The sequence below is a fragment of the Indicator indicator genome, chromosome 3 (genome assembly GCF_027791375.1).
Source record: "Indicator indicator isolate 239-I01 chromosome 3, UM_Iind_1.1, whole genome shotgun sequence".
Taxonomy (NCBI): domain Eukaryota; kingdom Metazoa; phylum Chordata; class Aves; order Piciformes; family Indicatoridae; genus Indicator; species Indicator indicator.
In genome coordinates, this window is record NC_072012.1 from 14053894 (window position 1) to 14077365 (window position 23472).

The window sequence follows — 23472 nt, forward strand, 5'->3', positions numbered from 1 at the left end:
TTTAAGGTCCAACAAAAATGATCTTATGATTTTAGTAGTAATGACCTCTACACAATCTGGCTCTGCAACCCCTTTGAGAAATGAGACCCCATTTACAACTACATCACCACAGAAGTGAAAAGAATCATTTTACTGTCTTCTTAGATGCCTTTGCACAGCACCAAATCCTTGTTTTAGATACTGACCTATGGAGATGTCACAGCTGTTCAAATCCTTGCCGATCCTGAGTATTTATGGGTTGGAATTCCCCTGGGGAACACCTCCCAGAAAGCACAGGTCCATTTCAATGGCTTTTCTAAGCACTTCCTCTTCTTGGTCCCTATTTACTCACTTCAAGGCCACTTTCCAATCGTACACAACATTTTATTAAACTGTAAAAACAGCACTGGAATTAAAAAAATTCACGACAACTGTTCTCATTCAGCATGGTGACCAGCTGCACAAACCGTGAACACAAATGCCCCCAGCATTTGTGAATCACTGGACTTGAACCTTTGTCAGGGTACCCTGCTGTTCTGCTAGATGTTGGGCACTTCTGCTCTTGGTCCTGCAGGATTTGCTGCCTGCAGTCTATAACAGAGATGTCCTAGCACTGCCTGCAAGGTTGCATTCGTCCTGTTGAAAGGTTCAAGCTGACAGCCTGGTCCAGCACAGTCAGAAAGGTGCCTCTGAAGGGAATCTGATTCTGGGAGGACACAGTGAGAACTTCTCCATGAGCTGAAGGGGTTGATACGATGAAGCTCCAAATGTATACACTTCAATTAGAACCTAACACTAACTTGGCTTGCTTGCCTAAGTCTAAGTTATTACAGAATCCTCTGGGCTTTGACTTAATTTTGACCCAGTATTTAACTGGTATCTCAGTGACAAGAAGTAACTGGGTGGTTCTGTGTCTCTCCAACCTTAGAAAACTGTCCATCTTCAAGGAAAAGGATCCTTCTATGAAAGGATCACAGAAAAGACTTTTCAAAAACCCATCTGTGTTTCCACAGACTGCAAACACATGGCAAAATGCCACAAGGTGAAGGAGGGGGCCACTCTCACCTGATGTGCTGTCCTGCCTTGTGACCATGCAGCTTGTTAATCCATGTATGCCAAACCACTGAGACATCATCTAGAGCCACAGAAAGCACATCAGCCTTTGCAAGGATATCAGCCTTGACTACCTGGAAAAGGCTGCCCAGAGAGATTGTGGAGTCTCCTTGTCTGGAGATACTGAAAACCTGCCTGGATGTGATGCTGTGCAACCTGATGAGGCTGATGACTAGATGATCTCCAGAGGTCCCTTCCAACACCTACCATGGTGTGATTGTGTGATTCAAGTAAAATATGCAAAGGCTATAACTGAAAGATTTGGTTTAGGACACTTAAACACTGGTTTGAAGAAACCTCCTCCACTTTTCTCATGTGGTTTTAGGATAAAACTCTTGAAAGCTCAGTGGAGATTTTGCCCTGAGCCTGGCTTATATGAAGACAGTTAAAGAGTTTTGGAACAGAGGTTCTTGTGGCTTTCTGCTGCACTGCAACTTTCCATCCTTCCTGATCAAGTACTAAATGTAAACCGCTGTTTTTCTGCATTGAGCTTGACACTTGCCATGGGCATGATCCTCCTTCAAGGGTTGAGTCCTTAGCTGCAGGCCTCTGACTGAAATGTATAAATGCTGGAATGAGCACCTGCAAAGTCTCTTTGTCCCAGTGGAGCAATATTGAATTCTAACATCTGTGAACATTGCTTTTAAAGTGTGCAGGGAGTAAAATTGCTTCTTCAAAACTCCTGTGTACACATGCACAGTTCTGCATATGTACAAGTGTACATCTCTACAAGTGGAGATTACCAAAGCACCTGGCTTGAACTCTTCCTAGATGCCCTTAGGCTTTGAGGAAACCACTTGTCTTTCAGAAGGAAGCAGGTCAAGGTGAGAATTGCAGAGATGGACATGACATCACTAGAAGCTCAGACTTGTTTTTTTCTTACAGAGAAACCCATTGACTGTGTGTACAAGCAGTGGGGAACAGGTTTTCTGCTTTCTTTTTTTTCAGATGCTCTCAACTTCAAGAACACCAGGAAAAGAGAGAAGAGAGACCAAAAGATACCATGAAGAAACTTCGTCATTAGGGAAGATTGATTGGCATCTAATATGGACTGATATAAACTGTAAGCCTCCAGGCATGGCACAAACTTTCACTGAGGTGTTTTTCTGGTGGATTCTTGATAAAAATACCCATGCACAGTCTTCAGTTGAGCAAGTGTTACTGTCCCATCAGACATTCAGTAAGTCAGATCTCAGGAAAAGATTTTCTCCATTTTAGGGTTCACGAACGAGAAGTTGCTGAACATATTTTGGTCCATGCTGTTAATCAGTGCTCTGTCAGCACAGGACAGTCTGGGTTTTTCATTTAGAAATTCCTTGTCAAAGTTGCTACAGTCACTGGGGGATTTCTTCAAGAAAAGGAAAGAAAAAACCAGATGTTAAACCACTGACATTCACATCTTCATTACGATGGTACTGGCCCTATCAGGCTACTTCCTGTGGGCATTCTCAGCCAGGGAATCCACAATGCATTTGCTCTTGGCTTTTTGCACAATGATTAATTACTCTACCCCAAACTATTCATAGAAGCACATCAAGCTGCAGTGAACTCCCTCCTGAGCTCTTAATACCCAGCAACCAGCGATAACCCCTTGCTTAATACCATCCAATGGAGGTAGTAATAGGAATAAATATTATATAGGAGACATTGAGACTGTGGTCCGTGAATTCTGCCAGGCAGGGATGTCACAGCTTTGTAACACGATGGACTGGACCCATCAATTAAATAACACTTCTGAAGAACTGTGAAATGCATGTATGATACACTTGGCAAATCAAATTATATTATTGTTATTAATAGGACTTTAATAGTTTAATAGGGCTGTTATTAATAGTCAGGACTATCCTGATCAGCTCATTACCTGAACTTCTTTTGCTTCTTTACTTTCTTCAGTGCAGTGAAAGATAATCCCTACAGAGTAGGTTGCACTTACATAATTAAGTGAATGTGTTTTAAGTGGCATCCAGACCCTTGCTATGATAACTCAGAAAGTGATGAGTAGTTTATGGTATCTTGGGTTTGGGCATGCTAGACTTAGACTTACAGCCATCACAAAGTAGCCATGATGCTTAGGTTAGGCAGCCCAGCCAACAGAGCTCATAATTATCTTTCCAATACCTGTACAAGTGAGATTGTGGCAGATCCAAATTGCAGATGGGTTCAGCTGCTTGTTTCTGCTGTACACAACATACTGAACAGCCCGTGATCAATTTAATCTGTATTTAGACATTTAAGTAAGAGTCAACAGTTTCCATTCTGACTGCCCAAGAAAAAGGTTCTCCATTTACTTTTAGACAGGAGACCAAGGTCCTTCATCTGCTGTTAGACAGGGACCGCATGTGCAGAGCAGTTCCAGAAGATAACCCTGGATACATTTGAGGACGTTTTGAAAACCTTCACTTGGTGCCTAAAACTCTTAGTTCCAGTGTGAAGAAGACAGTTACTCCTCCTTAAAATGCTAACTCCATAAATCTAAACAGGATTCTGGGTCTCTCATATTAAAGACTCATGTCTGAAGATTTTGGATAGCATCCTTAAACAGATGGCTTGATAAAATTACTGTGGGTCCTGGCTTTGGTTTGTTGCTAGCATGTGCTGGAGGCTTTAAATATTTAGAGAATGAAAGATTCAGGAAAGAAAGACATGGTGGAATTGAAAGAAGACACATCCTTACCACTCTTGGTTTGAAAGGAGGCTCCATCCTTCTCTCTTCTAAAGCTTCCCAGTTTATTTCCCGGAAAAAGGCATGCTGGCGGATGTTCCCTCTTGCTCCCAGTCTCCTTTCAGGTTCTCTCACAAAAAGCTAGAATGTTGAAGAAAGAGAAACACCTTAGTCTTTTATCAGCAGCAGTGTATTCAATAGGACAGTCCTACCAGACAGAGTCTCAGACTTCAAACTAAAGCATGGTTGGTGAGAGTGTGAAACTCTTCTTACTGCATTTCTCAATGAAGAACTAGTTTGGATCCTTAGCATAACATGCCAGAACTGTGGTGATAATGCAGGCATTAAGCAGGGTGGAAGAGGTAATTATCCAGAATCAGTGGCAATAAGAAGAGCCCATCATAGAGAAAATGTTGGGGTTTTTTCCTAAGTAAGGAAGTTTATTGATTGGTATTAAGATGATTTCTATCTTTAATCCTGACAGAAGTACAGGCTGTTCATGCAGAAAGATGGCAGCATATGTCCCAGACATAGACGTTCAAAATCTGAGTCTGCTATGATATGTATTCCTGAACAAATTATTTTGATTTTTGTGATTTTTCTTTATTGTTTAGCACAGATGCTAAAATAATCTCCTATTCTTAGTTTTTAATTTTTTTTTTTTTGGTAGTGGAATGTTGTATGTAGTCCCGTTCTTCCGTAAATGCAAAAGTCAAAGTAGGGACTGTAGGTCACATATGAACAATATTTGGACAGTTCTGTGTCCACCTCTGGTACCCTCAACACAAGAAGGACATGGACATGATGGAGAGGGTCCAGAGGAGGGCCACAAAAATTATCAGAGGGATGGAGCACCTGTCCTATGAAGACAGGCTGAGAGAGTTGGGATTGTTCATCCTTGAGAAGAAAAGACTCCAGGAAGACCTTATAGCAGCCTTTCAGTATATGAACAGGGCTTGCAAGAAAACCTGGGAGGGACTATTTACAAAGGCTTGTAGCACTAGGACAGGGGAAATGGTTTTAAATTAGAGCAGGGTAGATTTAAACTGGACATTAGGAAGAAGTTCTTTCCTGGGCATCCTTCTATGAAGATGGTGGAACACTGGAACAGGTTGCCTAGGGAGGTGGTAGAGACTGCATCCCTGGAGACATACAAGGTCAGGCTTGATGGGGCTCTGAATGACCCGATCTGGTTGGGGCTGTCCCTGGTGACTGCAGGCAGATTGGATTAGATGGCCTCTAGATGTCCTTTCTGACTCAGTGCATTCTATAATTCTGTAAGTCTATGATTCTTTGATCAGCTGAGCATTTATAAGACCCTGTACATGTTCCATGTATGTTATCTTACCATGTTCCATATTGAGTTAAAATGCCTAGCTTAGACCCTGTTCCACACCAGCCCAAAGCCCAGCTGAGGAAAAGTAACTTGTTAGACTCATTGTGACTTCATCGTATTTTTATCTTGCAACTCTAGAATAATTTGTATCCCAAGCCAGAAAGACTAGATGCTAAATGGCATGGAGCTGAGAAGGAAGTGATGAAAAAAAATGATGTATTCATGGAAGGGATCCTAAAAGATGAGGAAGATGCTCATTAGAGGGAATCACAAGAGTAGTCCACTCAGAAAGGACACTGTGCATTGCTATGTAGGAGATTCAAAGGGCCAAAAATTCAGATGACATGGTGCTACTAGCTTGAGCAGCTCCACCACTTCAGGACACAGCTCAGGCTTTGTTTTCCTGCTCTTTAGCTCAGTGCAAAAGATGCAAAATATTTTCTACTGAAAATCAAACTGAAAAACAAAGAAATCTACCCTAGATGTCCTCATATCTCTGAGGCACCAGAACTTCAAAGCTATAATTATCACAGAAGTCACTGTAAACATTAGTGTGAAGCCTGGTAGAATATATTTTCCAGGAGTTAGTGTACCTTGCACTTTAGTGATTGCTCTGCAAAGAAACTGATCTTTGCTGGTATCTGACACCTCATCATCCTACTTACTGTATGTGAGTAGCCATCATCACAACTCAAGAGAAAGAAGACTTAAAGATGGCCTTTTGTCATAGATCAGGTGAGCTTTGAGATTAACAGACAAAGTCTCTCTGGTCCTCTCAGAGTAAATTCATTTCTCTAAAAAACAGCTGAAGATGCACAATTCAAAGATGACAGTTGTGACAAAAACCCCACAGCCCTTTTGATCAATGGATGGCAATTCTTACCTTCACCAAAATATCCTTAGCATCCTTGTCAAGCCAGCGAGGGTAGAACGGGTTATCCATACGGATAGACTGGAAAAGCTCCTCTTCATCTTGGCCGTGGAAAGGAGATTGACCAATAAGCATCTCATACAGTAGGACAGCAAAAGACCACCAGTCAACAGAGGTGTTGTACTTCTGCCCCAGCAATATCTGCTCAAAGAAAGAAATAAAATCAGAGAGTCATAAAATCATTGAATTACAGAAGGATAGAATGGTTTGGGTTGGAAGGGATCTTAAAAATCATCTAGTTTCAGACCTTCTGCCATAGGCAGTGATAATTTTCACTAGACCAGGTTGCTCAAAGCCCTGTCCAGCTCAACCTTGAACACTTCCAGGGAGCAGGCATCCACGCTTTTCCTGAGACCAGTGTCTCACCATCCTCACAGTACAGAATTTCTCCCTAATATTGAATCTAAATCAAAGACAGATGCAAAATGTCTGACATGGGTATTTAATCTTCATAAGAATGGCCAGACCCTGACATTTTCAACAGCTGCTTTGCACTGAGTGGGATAGCAGAGATGTTTCCCCCTGCCTGCAGCATGAGCCAGAGCATCTGCCAGTGGTGTAGAGGCTGTGGTTTGAGGAGCTTCAAGTCACAGCCATGTCTAGGTGCCAAAACAGTCCTTCACACTACAGATAACAGGTTGCATGTAACTTGAACAAATCCTTAGCTGCCAGATTGATCTCAAACATAAAAAGTGAGGCAAGACATCTTTTGCCTACTGTTCAAGTTATCTCAAGGGTTCAAATCAGGCTTGAGAAGTCCAAGAAAAGAAATGGATAGGCATTAAAATTTTGGTACTGAATTATCTGCCATAAGCTCTGTTTTAAAATTACAGATGCAGTAGTGTAAGGGTACTTTGAGACTGCCAGTCAGTAGAAATAGTGTGAATCTAGCACAGCAAAATCTGCTCCAGAAAAACCACAAGAAAGCAGTTGCTGATCTGTCCTCTTGAGGCCAATTGAGTTATAGGTAGATGAATGGGAATGTGTCCTCAGTCGGTCCATTTGTCTGTGCATTTCTGCATCAGTAGTAAACGGAAGGCTACATCCAGTGTCTGAGACCATGGTGGAGGGGTCTATTAGAGTGATGACCTCCCCTAAGAAGGTATGTGGAATTTTCTTCCTCTACAAACTTGGTCAGACATCCTCAAGATCTCAAAACTCCCCCCTAATGAAGTAAAAAAACCATCTGCCTTTTGGACACTTGTTATAGAGATACCTAGACCTGAACCAATTATCATTAGCTCCTTTTACAGTAAAGAAAAAGAATTAGTCCAGTTCTAGACATCCAACCAAATCATAGAATCATCATCATTTAGTTGGAAGGGACCTTAAACATCATCTAGTTCAAATCATCCTGCCATGGGCAGGGACACCTCCCACTAGATCAGATTGCTCAAAGCTTCATCCAGCTTCGTCTTAAGTACTTCCAGGGGTGAGGTGTTTCTCTGGGCAGCTTCTCTGGGCAACCCATTCCAGTATTTCACCACCTTCATAGTACAGAACTTCTTCTTAATGTCCTATCTAAACTTACCCTACTCTAGTTTAAAAACATTGTCCCTCATTCTATTGCTACAAGCTTTTGTAAATAGTCCCTCCCCAGCATTCCTGTAGGCCCCCATCAGGTAACAGAAGGGTGCTATAAAATTTCCTTGGAGCTTTATCTGTTCATCCCCTTTGGTTATCAAGGAGCCTAGATAACTTGCTCATATATGGATATTTACATTGCAGATGTCTAAAGGTAACTGGTGACTATGAGGTCTAGGGTCCTTATCAAGATTTTAGAACTGGAGAGATGAACAGGTCATTTTAATGCACAATCTTCACTTTGGAGCCCATGGCTTGATTGCAATATGATTCCTTATGCTATAGCTACAGTGTAGGTGACAATGACAAGTCCTGAAGGTAGCTTAATACCCGTGAAAACAGCTGTCTAGATCAGTACATATGAAAGTGCTGATAGCTGAAAAAATATGATTTAGAGAGGTGATCTCTACTGCTGGCTCTGAGGTACAGTGGAAATGGGTGAGTAATTTCTTGGCTGTTTTCCTATCTTGTCTTCATTGCTTGTGAATTGCCACTTGGGCCCAGATTCATTTTATCCCCTAGAAGTTATGTGTCTTAATAATTTAATTATCCAGAGTTTCTTTATAGGCAATGGAAGTGATTTAAAGGTGACTTACACAGCTAAGACAGGAAGGCATGACTTGTCTTCTGGGATGCTAATCCTTATACAACACTGTTAAGTGCTGTCTAATGCTTCATTTTTAGATGAATTTTCACACATTAAGTGATAAGTATCCCTTAGCATATGCCTCTGACATCTAGCAAAGCAAGATCTTGATGTCAGAATTCTAAACCCCAAGTTGATGTAGTGTTCATGACTTACACAGCTGTCCCCCAAAGCACCAAAAGAGCAGATCGGAAAAGGACAAAAAAATACTTGAATATAAGATGCAATATATACAATGTGTTTCATCACAGCCAAAGGAATCAGCAAGACCCCGTAGAATATTTCACAGAATTATAGAGTCATAGAATCATTAAGGTTGGAAAAGACCCTTAGGATCATTAAGTCCAACCATTAACCCAGCTCAGCCAAATCAGTGTTAAACCATGTCCCTCACACCACATCTACATGTTATTTTAACACCTCCAGGGACGGTAACTTCACCACCTCCCTGTTCCAGGGCTTACATCTGGATCACTTATAAACAAAATCATCCCAACTTTTCCTTATGGAAAAGCATATTATTTTTAGAAGACTTAAATTTTAAATTACAAAAGTCTTGATATTGAAATTAAATGTTGTATGGCAGTCAAAGAAAAGATTTATAAGCTTTGAAGTTTTCTGGGAAAATAAATAAACTCAGTAAATTAATTTCAGGTTTATTGCCTTTTTTTTCCTTTTCTCTTTTTTTTTTTTACTTTTTTTTTTTTTAATTAAAAAAATAAATGACTTGTCTACTGACCCAAAGCCCCCTTTTCTTCACGGCTGTAACCAAGGTGCTGGATCTGTAACAAATTACAGTGCTAGCAGCTCCACTGAAATACTGACAAGAAGTCCAGTGCTCCTGCCTCTGGGAGGAGAGATGATCCATGAACTCTAGCAATGCTTCCAATTTAGAGGTAAAGTATTTTATATGCACTCATTGAGTCTCTAAAATAAATGATGGTGCAGAAATAAAACCCTAAGCTATTCTAGCCTTCCTCCTTTCTGTGAAGTAAAATCAGAGATAATGGATTATTACTGAGCTCTCTTTTTTTAGAGGAAGAAAATAACATTTTTTTTCTTTATTAAATAAAACCTTATTGAAGGGAATAAAAGAAGTTACAGCTTGATTGCAGATCACACTTGTATCTGGTGTTAGGCTATAAAAATCTAACTGATTTGAAGAAAGCAGCCTTGTGTCAGCGGTGGTGCAACCTTGATCAGAACTGAGCCCTTGGTGCACAGTGCAAGATCAATGAATTGTAGTGAAAGGGAAAAAAAACCCAGAAGCTTTAAAAGCTATTTGTAAATTACCAATATCCATCAAGAAAAGACTAAAATCAGGAAATGGGATCTCGAAAGGAAATTAAATGGATTTCAGAGTCATGTCGAAAGTGATGCATGGATGACTTGTAGATTCTTCTCTGAGCTGAAAAATGTTTTTTTCCACCTAATTTGCCACCTAATTAGTCAAAGCTTCTCCACAACAAGATCGATCATTGGGTAAGGCCATCAGGTTAAGGAAGCTTGCTCTTTTTCTGGAGACATCTAGTTCAAACTATCTAAAATTACTAGGAAAGAAATTTTAAAAAGAACAAGTTTCTATACAAGAAAACACAGAAAGAAACATGAAGAAATGGAAAAGCATCTTGCTATGGGCAAGTTGAAGTCTAGTGCCTGTGACCACACAGTTTTATTGCATAGGCCTGTGGAGGTCAGGTCCACCTTTTCTCCACCAAGTAACAGTAGATATCAACTGCATTATGAGAAGAGGAACTGTTGGTATGTTTTTGATTGGAGCTTAGAGCCTGCCTCCATGTGAGCTCCAGCTTTACTAAGTCAAGTGGACAGAGCAGAACCTTAATTAACAAAAGCTACAAGCTCTGCCATGCCCTTATAAGCTCAAGCCATCCTAGCCCTGATACAACTCCATCATGTCTAGTTTAGGAGCCTCCTTCACCAGGAAGCACCTTGAGGAGGCATGTCCTCCAGGGATGGATTCGTGAAGTGACAGGAGGTGCTCTGGCACCCTGCACAGCCAAGCGGAGAAGTAGGTAGCCCAGAGCCCATAGTTAGCAGGTCAGGTCTCAGCTGTCCTCTGGACAGCAACACCCTCTCCTCTGACTGCTAACATTTAAAGAGGAAAAGCTGGGATGTATGACTACTCTCATGTTTATGTCTCCAAGCATCTCCATCCCTTTTTATAAACAGTTGTTGGCTCTTTTTTTATCTAGACAGACCTTCAAGTCTGTGCTCAGTTTTAAGTTTAAGACCTTGAAACCTGTGCTCTGAAGGCAAAGTCTTTTCAGAGTATATAGTGCCTTACTCATCTCTGGGAGGATTCTCGTGATGCAGGCTGCGTTTGCAGCCAGCTAAGAACTTGTCTGAGTAAGGGAGAAGTCCATGTTTATGGGTGCCATCCCTATTCAAGCATCAGAGCATATCCCTGATGGAAGGCAGACCTCATCCTCTCTTTTCTAAAAGATGGTTAATCAATGAGGAGGGAGAATCAGCTCCAGGTGGACATTTTTTCCTACTTTTTTCTATTTTGTTTCTCAGGTTGCAATGACATCATCCTTTGGAAATGCTCATAGCTCCCTACCAGCTATCAAGGAGCCTGTACAGCCATGGAAGACTACTGGTGGCTAACTAGGGAACATGCTTCCCATTCCTCATGCTGTTTCTCTCCCAGAATTTCAGGAGGTACTGCTTGGAGCTTCTTGTCCAAAGGTGCAAATTGTATTTCCATTAAGCATTCTGTTTCTTGGTTAAACCAAGAACCACTTGCTTCCCAGGCCCACAAAAAAAATTAATTATCCACAAAAATAAGCAATGCCAGGCAGCAATGCAGACTCTGAGTCAAACTGAAATCCAGTTTCTAGCCTGGAACTTCTCAAAAGCAGGTTATTATTCTTTGAAGGCTCCACCACTGACTGACAGTCATGTCTTAAGACACGTTTTCTGTTCCACAGCAGCTTGATGACCTCTTTACAACCCACACCTACCTCAGGAGCGATATAGTCAGGAGTTCCACAGAAAGTACTTGTCTTTGCATCTCCAAACATGTTCTCCTTGCACATCCCAAAGTCAGCAATTTTGATGTGCCCCTCATTGTCCAAGAGGACGTTGTCTAGTTTCAAGTCTCTGTGGAGAAAAAGAAGGAAAATTCTCCTTTAAAGTGTTATATGAGTTATTTCAGCAGGTTACACTAACTTGCTATCTGCTTCCATGTACTGTCTTCATGTTGCAAGTACAAAGGAAGGCAGAGGAACTGGTTTCTTGGACTTCCTTACTCCTTCTGTCCCAGCACTGTTAGAGAAGACTTTACCCAAGTCATATTTTAGCAGGACCCGTTGTGACAGGACAAGAGGTACATTTCGACTGGATCTAAGGAAGAAATATTTTACCCTGAGAGTGATGAAACATTGGACCAGGCTACCCAGAGAAGTGGTAGATGTTCCATCCCTGGAAACATTCAAGGGTAGATTGAACAAGACTCTAAGCCACCTGATCTGGTTGAAGATGTCCCTGCTCACTGAAGGGGGTTTGGATTAGATGATCTTTAAAGGTCCCTTCTAATGCAAAACTTTTCATGATTCTGTGGTCTTCTCAAAGTTGCCTCCTTTGAGGATGTCAAGCTAAAAAGTGCCTTGCAAGAGCTGGTGCTTCTGTCCTAACACGGCCTGGAGAAGGACAGAAAGAAGGGATCAGCTAATGAGGATTTTCTCCTTCCCTGGGAATCTCAGTCCTGTCCCAGAAGCTGCTGCCAGATCTCCCTCTCAGTGCTGGAAGAGGTAAGGACCTGCAAGCCCTGCATGGCTTGCAAGGAGCCAGAATAATCCCAGGTATCAGCAGAACTTCACCACCTTTTGACTGGTGGGATGCATGATCTGAGCCCTGGAGATTTACAAAGCCCTTCACATAAAACCACTGAGCTGTTGTCAGAGGTTTCAGGCTCTGAGTTATTGTGGGAAGCAAAGAGCCCAGAGAATGAATAGAGAGAACTGCATAGAGAAGGAAATTAAAGCAAGTTGATGAACTGCAGCTACTGACAGAGAACAAAGGGATCCTCACATGGGAACAACCTCTGAAAGGAGAGAAAAGAATATAAAGAAAGAAAGAAAGAAAAGGAGAAAGGAAGGGCAGCATGGCTTCTATGTCAAACTTCTTACACCTTACCTAAAAGTTTTGCTCTCCATTGAAATAATGGCTCAGGGAGATGTTTGGTTCACTGATGTGACACTTCACCTGACATGTAGGTAGAATCTGAGTTTCCTACTCTCAGAGACCCACATTCCTGCACTGCCTACCCTGTGCTATCAACTACTGTTTCTTCTCAGGGTTCCCAAAGCACCCAGAAGCATTTGCTTGTGCCCACAGCTGAGAATACAATTGGACTTTTCCAGCCTCTGCTGGTTCAGAACCTATGCACATTTTCCACACTTCAAGCAAGAGTCCTAACCATGAGGCTGCCGTATAAACCTCCCTGTGACAACTGTTTTGCAGTGTGGGTTTTGTTTAGCTTTGTTGTTGTTGTTTTTCTTTTTTTCCCCCAGAAATGGTTTTGACTCCAAGAAGATAATTTCTAATGCATGATACTCCTGAGATCACCTACAGCTGCAGGAAAGATGGCTATGCAGACTCCTTCTGTGCATAGCAACTTGTCTTGCTTCAGCCAGGTCCTAGTCAAGGTGGGGAACCTTGTAGTGTCTACACACTAAATCAGTGTCATAGAGCAATAGTTTGTGGCTGCTAGAATAAGGTGCAAGAAAAAGTGGGAATCATCAATCAAAAAGAAATATAAAGACAACCGAGACTTGCCTTCCAAATGGCAGACACTCATGTTGTCACAATTTCCAGCTGGAATGACTTATTTTAGTTACACCATTGAGATCAATCTCTGGCTGCCAGCACTGCTTTTACTCATCTGGTAGATCGAAGCAAAACAAAAAAACCCCATCACCTACAGTTCACTTTCATTATTTTGATGAGTTTCAAACTCACTGGCACGAGGGATTGGAGTTTCTGCTGAAAATGCCTCGGCTCATTCATTAAAATTTCAGCCATCCTTTCCAAAAACCTTTCCAAACACGGCTGCGTGATACAGAACAGCTGGATTCATTATTCTTACTACACTGCAAATGATGTACTTTCAAAAATCATTTCTATTCTCTTTCCTAAGTGCTTAGTTAGCTCTGTGTGGTGGGTTGAAATTCCCCCCAGCATAAAATTGCCAGACCAGTTCAGATGAAAGCAAATGAAGCTATATTTGCAAGAAAACTACTATCTAGAAATACGAAATGCAATGAATATGTACAAAGTATACAATATTTACATGTATTTATAATTTATAAGCAACGTATGACCCCCCCCTGGACAAAACCAGGGGGTTACTCCTGTTTACTCCTCTTTCACCCCTTCCCTCCTGTACATGGGACAAGAGAAAGAAGAGCAAATTGTAGCTGTTAGTACTTAGCCATAACAAAGGAACACAGCCAAGGTCAGCAAGCTAACAGAAGCATCAATTAGAGCAAAGAAGCCAAAAAGAGAAAGAGTTAGTGTATACAACTTTATGTTAGATACCAGGCTTTTTTGGGATTATTTTTTTTAAGACCTTATCATTATTTTCCCTTTTACATCCACTGGGGATTTATTTACGTTCTACTACTTACTACTCAAGATTTGTGGAAAATGTCCTAGGCACAGCCTAAAACTGCCACACTCTGAGTGAGACACTGATGTCTGTGTGTTCTCCACTGACCTTGTTGTCGTTGTCTTCAGTAAAAAAAAACAAAACCAAAAAGAAGTAAGGCTGGTGAAATCTTTTCTCTCAAAGCTTGACAGACAAAGCAATGTCTCACCATCTCCTATTTAAGACCAGGCTGGATGAGGCCTTGAGCAACATGGTTTAGTGGGAGGCGTCCCTGCCCACAGCAGTAGGATTGGAACCAGATAAACTTCAAGGTCCCTTCTACCTCAAACTGTTCTATGATCCTATGAATGAGCTGTTTCTTCCTGTCACTGTAATGAGTGAGCAGCAGCCCTTCTTCCTTTTCCTTTGCTGCAGAGTGGCCATCTGGGTCTCTCTCTGAAGCCCCTTATGGCTTGGACCATCACACATCATGCCCATGTCTAAAACAGCTTGTGCCTGCCCCAATCTGTGCTGGGAGGCATCATTCTCCCAGCAATGGCAGCGTCCTCTGATGTGGACAGGTCCTGCAGGTGCAGTGCCCCGAGGAACAACAGTGGCTTGATGGACAAGACAGAGGTTGATATAAGATAACCTGAGGTTGCTATAAGACAATATGATGCTGATATAAGAAGACCTGAAGTTTATATATGAAGACCTGCCTGGAGAAGTTGTGGATTCCCTCTCCTGGAAGTGTTCAAGGCCAGGCTGGATGGGGCTTTGAGCAACTTAGTTTAGTGGAAGATATCCCTGTCTGTGGTATGGTGTTTAGAACTACATGAACTTCAAGGTCCCTTCCAGTTCAAGCTGTTCTATGATTCTGTGACCCTGTGAATGAGCTGTTACTTCCTATCACTGGACTATCCATTGTTCAGCTATTCAATTTGTCCATGTTCTCATGGCTCCAGGTTCTAAACGTCTCTTTCTTTTCATGAGGAAACTGGTCCTAAATCCTGACATATCATTGGTGTAGCAATTCTAATAAAAATGTGAATTACAAACAAAATACCGGCATGAACAATGCTGCCACAAACTCACAATGTCCTGCAGATATTTTTAATCAAATTTTCTGAGAAGTCTGAATACAAATGAGAGGCATGGCTAAGTGGTTTGGGCACTTCAGAAAACGTTTCCCTTAAGTCATCCAGAACAATAATTAGAGCCAGAAACTTGCTGAGATCCCAGAGATCATCTTAAAGTAATGCCATTGATATTTGATCTCATGTTTATGCAATCACCATCATTGGTCAGTAAAGACTATAAATGGCTCCCACATGACTACTAATCATGAATAATTAGGTGAGTTTATTTGAATTCAAGCTTGTGTTCTAATGGGAGAGCTGAATGTAAACAAGCCATCCGCTTCTAGCACTTGTTCTAATGTTCACACTACATGGCAAACATTGAAATAAGCTCATTTTGGTTTCAGCAAACATCGTTGTTTTAGTGAGCTTTCTCATTTTTTTGTGACAAACTATTTGCTTCTTCCTTTTATAGAAAGCTGCAGTCCAGTAAATAACTTTTGCTATGAAGATGAGCTGGACTAGGGCTCCCTAGAATTTTAGTTCCTCCTTTTGACCATGGGAAAGCAGACTCTGGCCTTATTTCTGCAGCTCTTCTTGATCCCATCTTGTCTTTGTTTGTTTATATGTCTGAAGCACGATGCACATTAAATTAAAGCACCCATGCATAACTTTGAAGCTCCTAGGGAAGTCAAGCAAAAGCTTGAATGGGCAGTTTTGTAGTAGAGAACTTCTCTCTTGGGATTTGATAGATATATGATATGCTGGATGGAGTTTTGTGTGGCCTGGTCTAACACAAGGTGTCCCTGCCCATGGCAGGGAGGTTGTTACTAGGTGATCTATAAGGTTCCTTCCAACCCAAACCATTCTCTGATTCTGTGATGGTAGACTAAGTTCATACCAGTAACTTTGGGAGGAACTTTTCTGTCTGAGTGCAGCTGCTGTAGTATCCCCCCCATAGTCCTCATCAGCTCCCTATAGAACCCACTGATAGAAATGGACACTCCTCATGCACTCTGTAACACGTTTGATGAAGCTCAAAAAGCTCCTCTTTATTCCCTACAATAAAAGCTCACATACATGGTGGTAGGTGAGATGAATCCCATCTCACCATGGAACTGTGCACAACAGACATGTTAATAATCCAAAAATAAAGGTGTATCATTGTCACCTTGCTGTTTTCACTTGAGCTGAGGTTGGCACCACTGTCACAGGGTAATCAGCACAGAAGATATACCAAATTTCTGATGGCTAACTTAATCTTACATGCCTTCATATGTGGAAAGCATAAATTGGGTGCCTTGGTTGGGCACTAAATGAATGACTTAGAGTAAAGGCATCAATGGACTCATTTTAATGTTAACTGAAACAGGACTGAATTCTCAAAAAGGGTCCAAAACTTCCTTTTCCAAACTAGTCTTTAAAAGAAAACAGCCAAACTCTGTAAAACACAAATCTGCATAGAAGTACCATACCATTAAGTACATCCAAGCAACATTTTCTTATGCTTGCAGGGAAAGTAGGAAAGGTTTAGCATATTTGATACAAAAGAGTAAAATTACCTGTATATTATGCCCTTGGAATGGAGGAACTGGAGTCCACATATGATTTCAGCAGCATAAAACCTGAGTGATAAAAGGCACAAGTTAGAATGGTTGCTTGCCAACAGGAGCTTTCAACTAGACCCCAGATGATGGAGACTGTCTCTGAGGCAGTCAAAATTTTATTGAGTTCTCAGAAGACTTGGGATGTACCCAGAAGGGGTTTTACATCCGTCGGTTGATGGATGATGTGAGATTCCCAAAACCAAGCCACAAATCTAAGTATCCCAGATCCCACTGGGATCCCATTTTGTGAAATGGTGGAGATTTGGAGCCTATTCATCCTCATGGATGTGAAAGCCTCATTGCACGGCCAGATGCATTTTTTTAAAATGTGACTAACTTTGGGGCACTTTGGCACTTCAGTACCCAAGGACGTCTCCAGAATAGCTGTGGAGCAACAAACCACCACCCAGCTTCCACTGCCTACTTTGCATCACTCTTTGCATCTGCAAAGAAGGCAGATCAGGTGGTATCTATGCTGCAGACCTCAGAAGAGCAGCTATAACCTGCCATGTTCAGTAACTGCTGCACCAACAGTGGAGTAGTTCCAGTAATCAGACAGGCAAGTGGGCGTCTGAGTTTGAGGGCCACAGACAATCTCCTTGGCCTGCCAAACAGACCTTTATGATTTCTTTATGAAATTTTATCCAAGATGTGAACCAGCTGGCAGCTCACTGGTCTTTCTCTAGTGTCTTTTTGAGATCTTTGCTCTCAACACATGTTGGCCTACAGGACAACACCACATCCTGCTGCAAAGAGGTAGCATAAGGCTGAAGCATCATTGCAGGATGGAAGGGCTCTCCCAGAAGGGAATGCAGCCACTGGATGATCAGCTCTGCTCCCTTGGTCTTCAATGCATTGACTCTTAATTCTAAACATTCAAACACTTATGAAAAAAATCATCAAATTAAAAACTACCTGAAATGATTGTTTTTTAATTATTAAATAAAAATTAATTCCTGTAATGGCTTCAATATTGACTTTCCAAACAACTTTTGCTTGCAGAAGGATTAAAAGCACTTTTCATTTATTCTAATTCTTTTATTTACTTTAATCAAAGTTCAATAGATTTTTAATTCTCTTTCGGTGTGTTAATTTTTTGTTTAAATTTACCTTGTGCACTTTTGCTAGGTTTTATGTCTTTCCCCCCCACCCACCTTGAACCATAAAGGGGGAAACAGAAAATTCCATTACTTCTAACAAACAACAGCTTCACCTCTGCTCACTGGATGGGAACCCTAGCTTAAGCAAGTCCTGCAACTTGGCTATATGCCAGCCGGTGTTGAAAAGAACAAGATATTTGGCTCCACAGAGGGATGGAAGTGCATCTGTGGGATTTCTTTGGTGGTGGCATGTCTAGGGTAAAGATTAGTGCATGATGTTATTATTGGGGCCTCCAATTATGGGCTGAACAAGAACTCACTGACTGCAACAAAGAACAGCCCCAGGGCTGCTGTAATTCAGGGCAAACACCTGTAGGTTGCTTTGAAAGGACCCTCACCTAGGGGCCATGCAAATAAGATCTTAGGCACAATGGAGGCAGTTTATAGAGGGTGGAAGAACCTCCAGAGGTAAGGTCTCAATTGGATTGAATGTTCCCTTTGGAGCCTCTCTCTGTGAGTATCTGCAGTCCTTCAAAGGTGACTAATTCAGCAAGCAGGGCACCCTGAGGGACAGCTTCAATCCAGCTCAGATCTTGGCTCTGAACAAACGTTTGTTGGTCTGTGCTGAGGTTCGCAGGGAGCTGGCTTGCAGGATAGAAGGAGGTCTCTGGTTTGCAGGCTAAAGGGTAAGCCTACAGGCAGATGCAGTGCTGATGAGGGTGTAGCAGCGTCCATAATGCTTCCTGACAGAATTATCTTCCCTGGTTGACTAAGGATGCAAAGAAGGGTCATATCTGACAGAAATCAACTGAGCACATTAGGCTCTAAAACGTCTGTGGGAGGGGAAAGGAAGTGAGAGGAAGTGGCTTGCTCCAAGTGTATCACTAGGTCAGGGTGATGACCTGCATGTATCAAGATCCCTGGTGTCTGCAGCTGCTGCTTTTGCTTCTACCATGTGTGTGATCTGCAAGGCAAAAAGTAATAATAACATCTTACGTGGCTCGGGGAAGGTCAAATTTATGACAACTCTGGATATGGAACATGAGGTCTCCTCCATTGAGGTATTCCATCACAAAAAAGAGGTTTTCCTAGAGAATGAGACAAGATGATAATAAGGGATGGGAGAGAGCAAGATAGAAGTAGGGAAAAAAAATCCACTCATAAAGCATTAAGAAAGAGGAAGGAAAAGATTACAGTGAGAGTTTGGGATAGAAAGCAGTTTTTTTACCACATTTCTCATTTCTTCTCTTTGTTCTCCAACCCTGTACTCATCCTCTCTGCTCTGATTTGTATATACAGCATTAGCAAACATTGCAAATCCACTCAATAAGCATCTGGTGCCATTCATTTTTACCAGCACACCCCAAGGCTCACTAAAAGAGAGTAAGTAACTCTACAGTGCCTGTTTAACAGGACAGATGGAAAAGATTCCAAGGAGACTACTGGAAGAGGTGAAGGAAGTTGCAAGTGCCTCCTTGTTCCCAGCATTATCCATCCAGTGGAGTGATCTCAAGCTGGTGGAACCTGCATTCCTGCACATATTTTGTGGAGGCACATGGGTTTGACCTTTTTAAGTTACTGGAGATACTGGCCAAATGCTGCAGCTTGTTTTAAGCACACACTTGATTTTAAGCTTGGGAGCTGCTCTACTAAATAAAGCAGAATCTAACTTGATGTTGGGAAGATTCATGAATTAATTGTATTTCTGGATGTCCATTGAGTGTTTGTAATTCAGAGAAGGCCAGAAAATGTTTCAATCTTTGTCCTCAGTTGCATGCAATTATCAGCTGTTCTATCAGAAAAGTAGAAACCACACATTCTGGCACACAGGAAGTATGAGGGGAATCTCTGTGGTGAATAAAGAACAGAACAGATCATCAAGGTTTTCTTTCTCATTCTTGGTATATGCTACATTGATCCCTTTGCTGCTTCATGAGCTGTAACTACTACAGCACCAGACCCCTACAGGATCACAGAATGGTAGGATTTGGAAGGGACCTCTGGAGATCACCTAGTCCAACCCCCTTGCTAAAGCAGAGTCACCCAGAGCAGGCTGCACAGGATCACATCCAGGTGTGTTTTGAAAGTCTCCAGAGATGGAGACTCTGCAACCTCTCTGGGCAGCCTGTGCCAGTGCCCTGGAAAAAGATTTTCCTGATGTTCAGATGGACTATCCTCTTGTCCAGTTTGTGAACATTGCCCCTTGTGCTGCTGCAGGGCACCACTGAAAAGAGTCTAGGCCCATCCTCTTGACACCCACCTTTTAGATATTGATAAGGTCTTGCAGAGTGGCAGCACAGCCTCCGGGTGTGTCATCCACTCCTCCCAGTTTTGTACCATTAGCTGAGGGCACAATCTATCTCTTCTTCCAGTTCATTGATGAAGCTGGAGGCTGATTCAGACCAACCCCTATCACACTGGATTACACCTGCAGAGCAGGAGAGGGGCCTTTTGCTGGAAGAATACTATTTATGCACTAAGTTGTGCTCCCCAGTTTAAAATTCCATTTCAGGAATCTCAGGTTTTGTGCATAAAATAAAATGGACGTGGTATCTTTTTTTTTCTCAGAAGCCTCTCTCTGTTCTGTAGACATCGAAGTTAGTAATCTCCAGGCTATGTCAAAGTTTATCAGTATCTTCTCTTTGGTTTGTATTACCATCTTTGGTTTGTTTTATTTGGGCTTTTTTTGTTTGTTTATTTGTTTTTTTATGAGGAGGAGATAGAGTTTTGACTTATATTTTTAATAGTTGAAGGAAAATTTTTGTCTATAAGATCCAATGTAAGCATGTCTGGCAGCAAGCCAAGAGCTGGCCATTTAAAAACCCCACAGTGTTTGTTCCTTTCAGATAACAGCTGTCTGCTCTAATTAGTGCAATTTCTTTAGCCAGATCCTTTTAATTACAGTACTCTTATTTAAATGGATGTCTGGCTGGAAACCCCACCTGTCATCGCACAAACACAGGGCCAGATCTGGCCTCCTAGGGGAAGAATACAAATTTTGACAATAAACCAAATGGGTGCAGGTTTTCAGCTTGGAAGACTTGCACATGTAGTGTCTATGCCCATAAGTCAGTTTAAAGCAAGTAAGAAAGCCAAATGGAGATGGGCAATTTAGTATAGAAATGCATAAATCTTGGAAGCAAGATTGGAGCTCAGGAGCCCATTCAGGAAAACACTTGAGCCAGATGACCTTTGTGAAGGTGGTGAAGGAAGTAAGGAGGACCAGCAACTGCATGCATAGAATTATAGAATCATAGAATCATAGAATCAAGAAGGCTGGAGAGACCTCAAAGATCATCGAGTCCAACCTGTCACCCTAAACCTCATGACTATCTAAACCATGGCACCAAGTGCCACGTCCAATCCCCTCTTGAACACCTCCAGGGATGGTGACTCCACCACCTCCCTGGGCAGCACATTCCAATGGCCAACCACTCTCTCTGTGAAGAACTTTCTCCTCACCTCCAGCCTAAACCTCCCCTGGTGCAGCTTGAGACTGTGTCCTCTTGTTCTGGTGCTGGTTGCCTGGGAGAAGAGACCAACCCCCTCCTGGCTACAACCTCCCTTCAGGTAGTTGTAGACAGCAATGAGGTCTCCCCTGAGCCTCCTCTTCTCCAGGCTAAACAGTCCCAGCTTCCTCAGCCTCTCCTCATAGGGCTTGTGCTCAAGGCCTCTCCCCAGCCTCGTTGCCCTTCTCTGGACATGCTCCAGCAATTCAACATCTTTCCTAAACTGAGGGGCCCAGAACTGGACACAGTACTCAAGGTGTGGCCTAACCAGTGCTGTGTACAGGGGTACAATGACCTCCCTGCTCCTGCTGGCCACACTATTCCTGATGCAGGCCAGGATGCCATTGGCTCTCTTGGCCACCTGGGCACACTGCTGGCTCATGTTCAGGTGGCTGTCAACCAGTACCCCCAGGTCCCTTTCCACCTGGCTGCTCTCCAGCCACTCTGACCCCAGCCTGTAGCTCTGCATGGGGTTGTTGTGGCCAAAGTGCAGTGCCTGGCACTTGGATTTGTTGAATGCCATCCTGTTGGACTCTGCCCATCTGTCCAGCCTGTCAAGGTCCCTCTGCAGAGCCCTTCTACCTTCTAACAGATCAACACCTGCTCCCAGCTTGGTGTCATCTGCAAATTTACTGATGATGGACTCAATCCCCTCATCCAGCTCATCAATAAAGATATTGAACAGGATGGGGCCCAGCACTGATCCCTGGGGGACACCACTAGTGACAGGCTGCCAGCTGGATGTGGCACCATTCACCACCACTCTCTGGGCTTGGCCCTCCAGCCAGTTCCTAACCCAGTGCAGAGTGCTGCTGTCCAAGGCACAGGCTGACAGCTTGGCCAGGAGTTTGCTGTGGGGGACAGTGTCAAAGGCCTTGCTGAAGACCAGGTAGACTACATCCACAGCCTTTCCCACGTCCACCAGGTGGGTCACCTGATCATAGAAGGAGATCAGGTTGGTGAGGCAGGACCTGCCCCTCCTAAATCCATGTTGGCTGGGCCTGAGTCCTTGGCATCACACTTCAACAGAAGAAACCTTATGGGTCTTCAAATGGAGCAGATTCAGTTTCAGCAGACTGGAAAGGAGAAACTCCTGTGTTTCCCTGGAAAGTCCAGTGAGTTTGGCTACACTTTATTGCATACCTTTAAGAGTCATTTGAAGTTCAAGTTCATTCAGCAGAACAAGCAGTCCTGCAACCATGTGATGAACCTATTTAATTGAACTGGGGGACACTAATTTGAAACTGGGGACTTTGGCAGCATCCTTCTGCCTCCTGAGTAAAGAAAAGGTGGACAACCTCTCCGATTAACTGGCCTCCAAACATCACACTACAAACTCGACTTGGTCATTTGGACATTAGGAAGAAATTCTTTACTATGAGGACTGTCCAGGTTGTTCAGGGAGGTGATGAAGGCCTCATCCCTGGAGACATTCAAGGTCAGGTTTGATGGGGTTCTGAGCAACCTTATCTAGTTGGAGATGTCCCTGCTTACCGCAAGGAGGTTGAACTAGATGGCCTCTAGGTGTCCCTTGCAACCCAGCATGTTCCATGGTTCCGTGATTAATTCTAAAGCTCACAGTTTACTGAAAAGACAGACATCATCATTCTGACTTTTCTACTCTGAGACTTGGAAGTTTCCCTTGCTTCTTACAAAGGTCAGTTGTTTGGAATAGCCCAAGAAGAAATATTACTTGAGATCAGCCCTATGTACATCCTTATGAGTAGTAAGATGTAATCAAGCAGTGCAAGCTGCAACAAATTAGAGACAGCTTCCTCAGACTGAGGTCTACAAAGTCATAGCACCCATTAAAAATGGGGAGCAGTAAAAATCTTGCTTGAAACCACTGAAAATTCAATAGCATGCTAAAGGTTAAAGGGTTAGAACATCACAGAGGATGTGTCTGCAGACAGGCTCCAAACTACACTTCCTCTTGTCCTGGGAAAGTTATCTCATGGCTCCTATCTGCTACTGCCAGGCTCTGAAGTCTGTCAGAGTGGGTGATGTGGGTATTTCTCAAGATCTGGCAGATGCAATGGCATGACTTTGTCATGCCCTTTTACCTTGGAATAGTCCCAGGTCAAGGATGTTAATCAACCACCAGGAATGCTGTTCCTCAGTGCTGAGACCTACAGAGCTCTGAAGGAGGCTTGGAAAGAGCCCCATGCCTTTACCCTACCCATCTGCCTTCCAGACAGCTGACAGATAACCTATTGACCCACCATGAGAATATCCTTGAGTAACAAATTCTCACACCAAACTTGTGCATCCTGCACCCAAAACAACAGAATTCTCCAGTCAAGCTATAGAATCAT

The 23472-nt window shown here is 42.6% G+C and overlaps 1 protein-coding gene across 2 annotated transcripts in view; it reads right to left on the reverse strand.

Moving 5' to 3' along the window:
• Positions 1 to 2255: 2255 nt before the first annotated feature.
• Positions 2256 to 23472, reverse strand: part of PRKCQ (protein kinase C theta) — a 48056-nt gene continuing 26839 nt past the window's right edge. The window contains exons 12-17 of one of the 2 annotated variants that reach the window (XM_054399921.1): positions 18645 to 18736; positions 16504 to 16566; positions 11236 to 11374; positions 5974 to 6162; positions 3767 to 3895; positions 2256 to 2440 (exon numbers count right to left, since the gene is read on the reverse strand). In XM_054399921.1, the coding sequence (XP_054255896.1) occupies positions 2285 to 2440; positions 3767 to 3895; positions 5974 to 6162; positions 11236 to 11374; positions 16504 to 16566; positions 18645 to 18736 (768 nt within the window). In that variant the 3' untranslated portion in view covers positions 2256 to 2284. The remainder of the gene's footprint in view (positions 2441 to 3766; positions 3896 to 5973; positions 6163 to 11235; positions 11375 to 16503; positions 16567 to 18644; positions 18737 to 23472) is intronic. The other variant, XM_054399922.1, reaches the window with a different exon arrangement.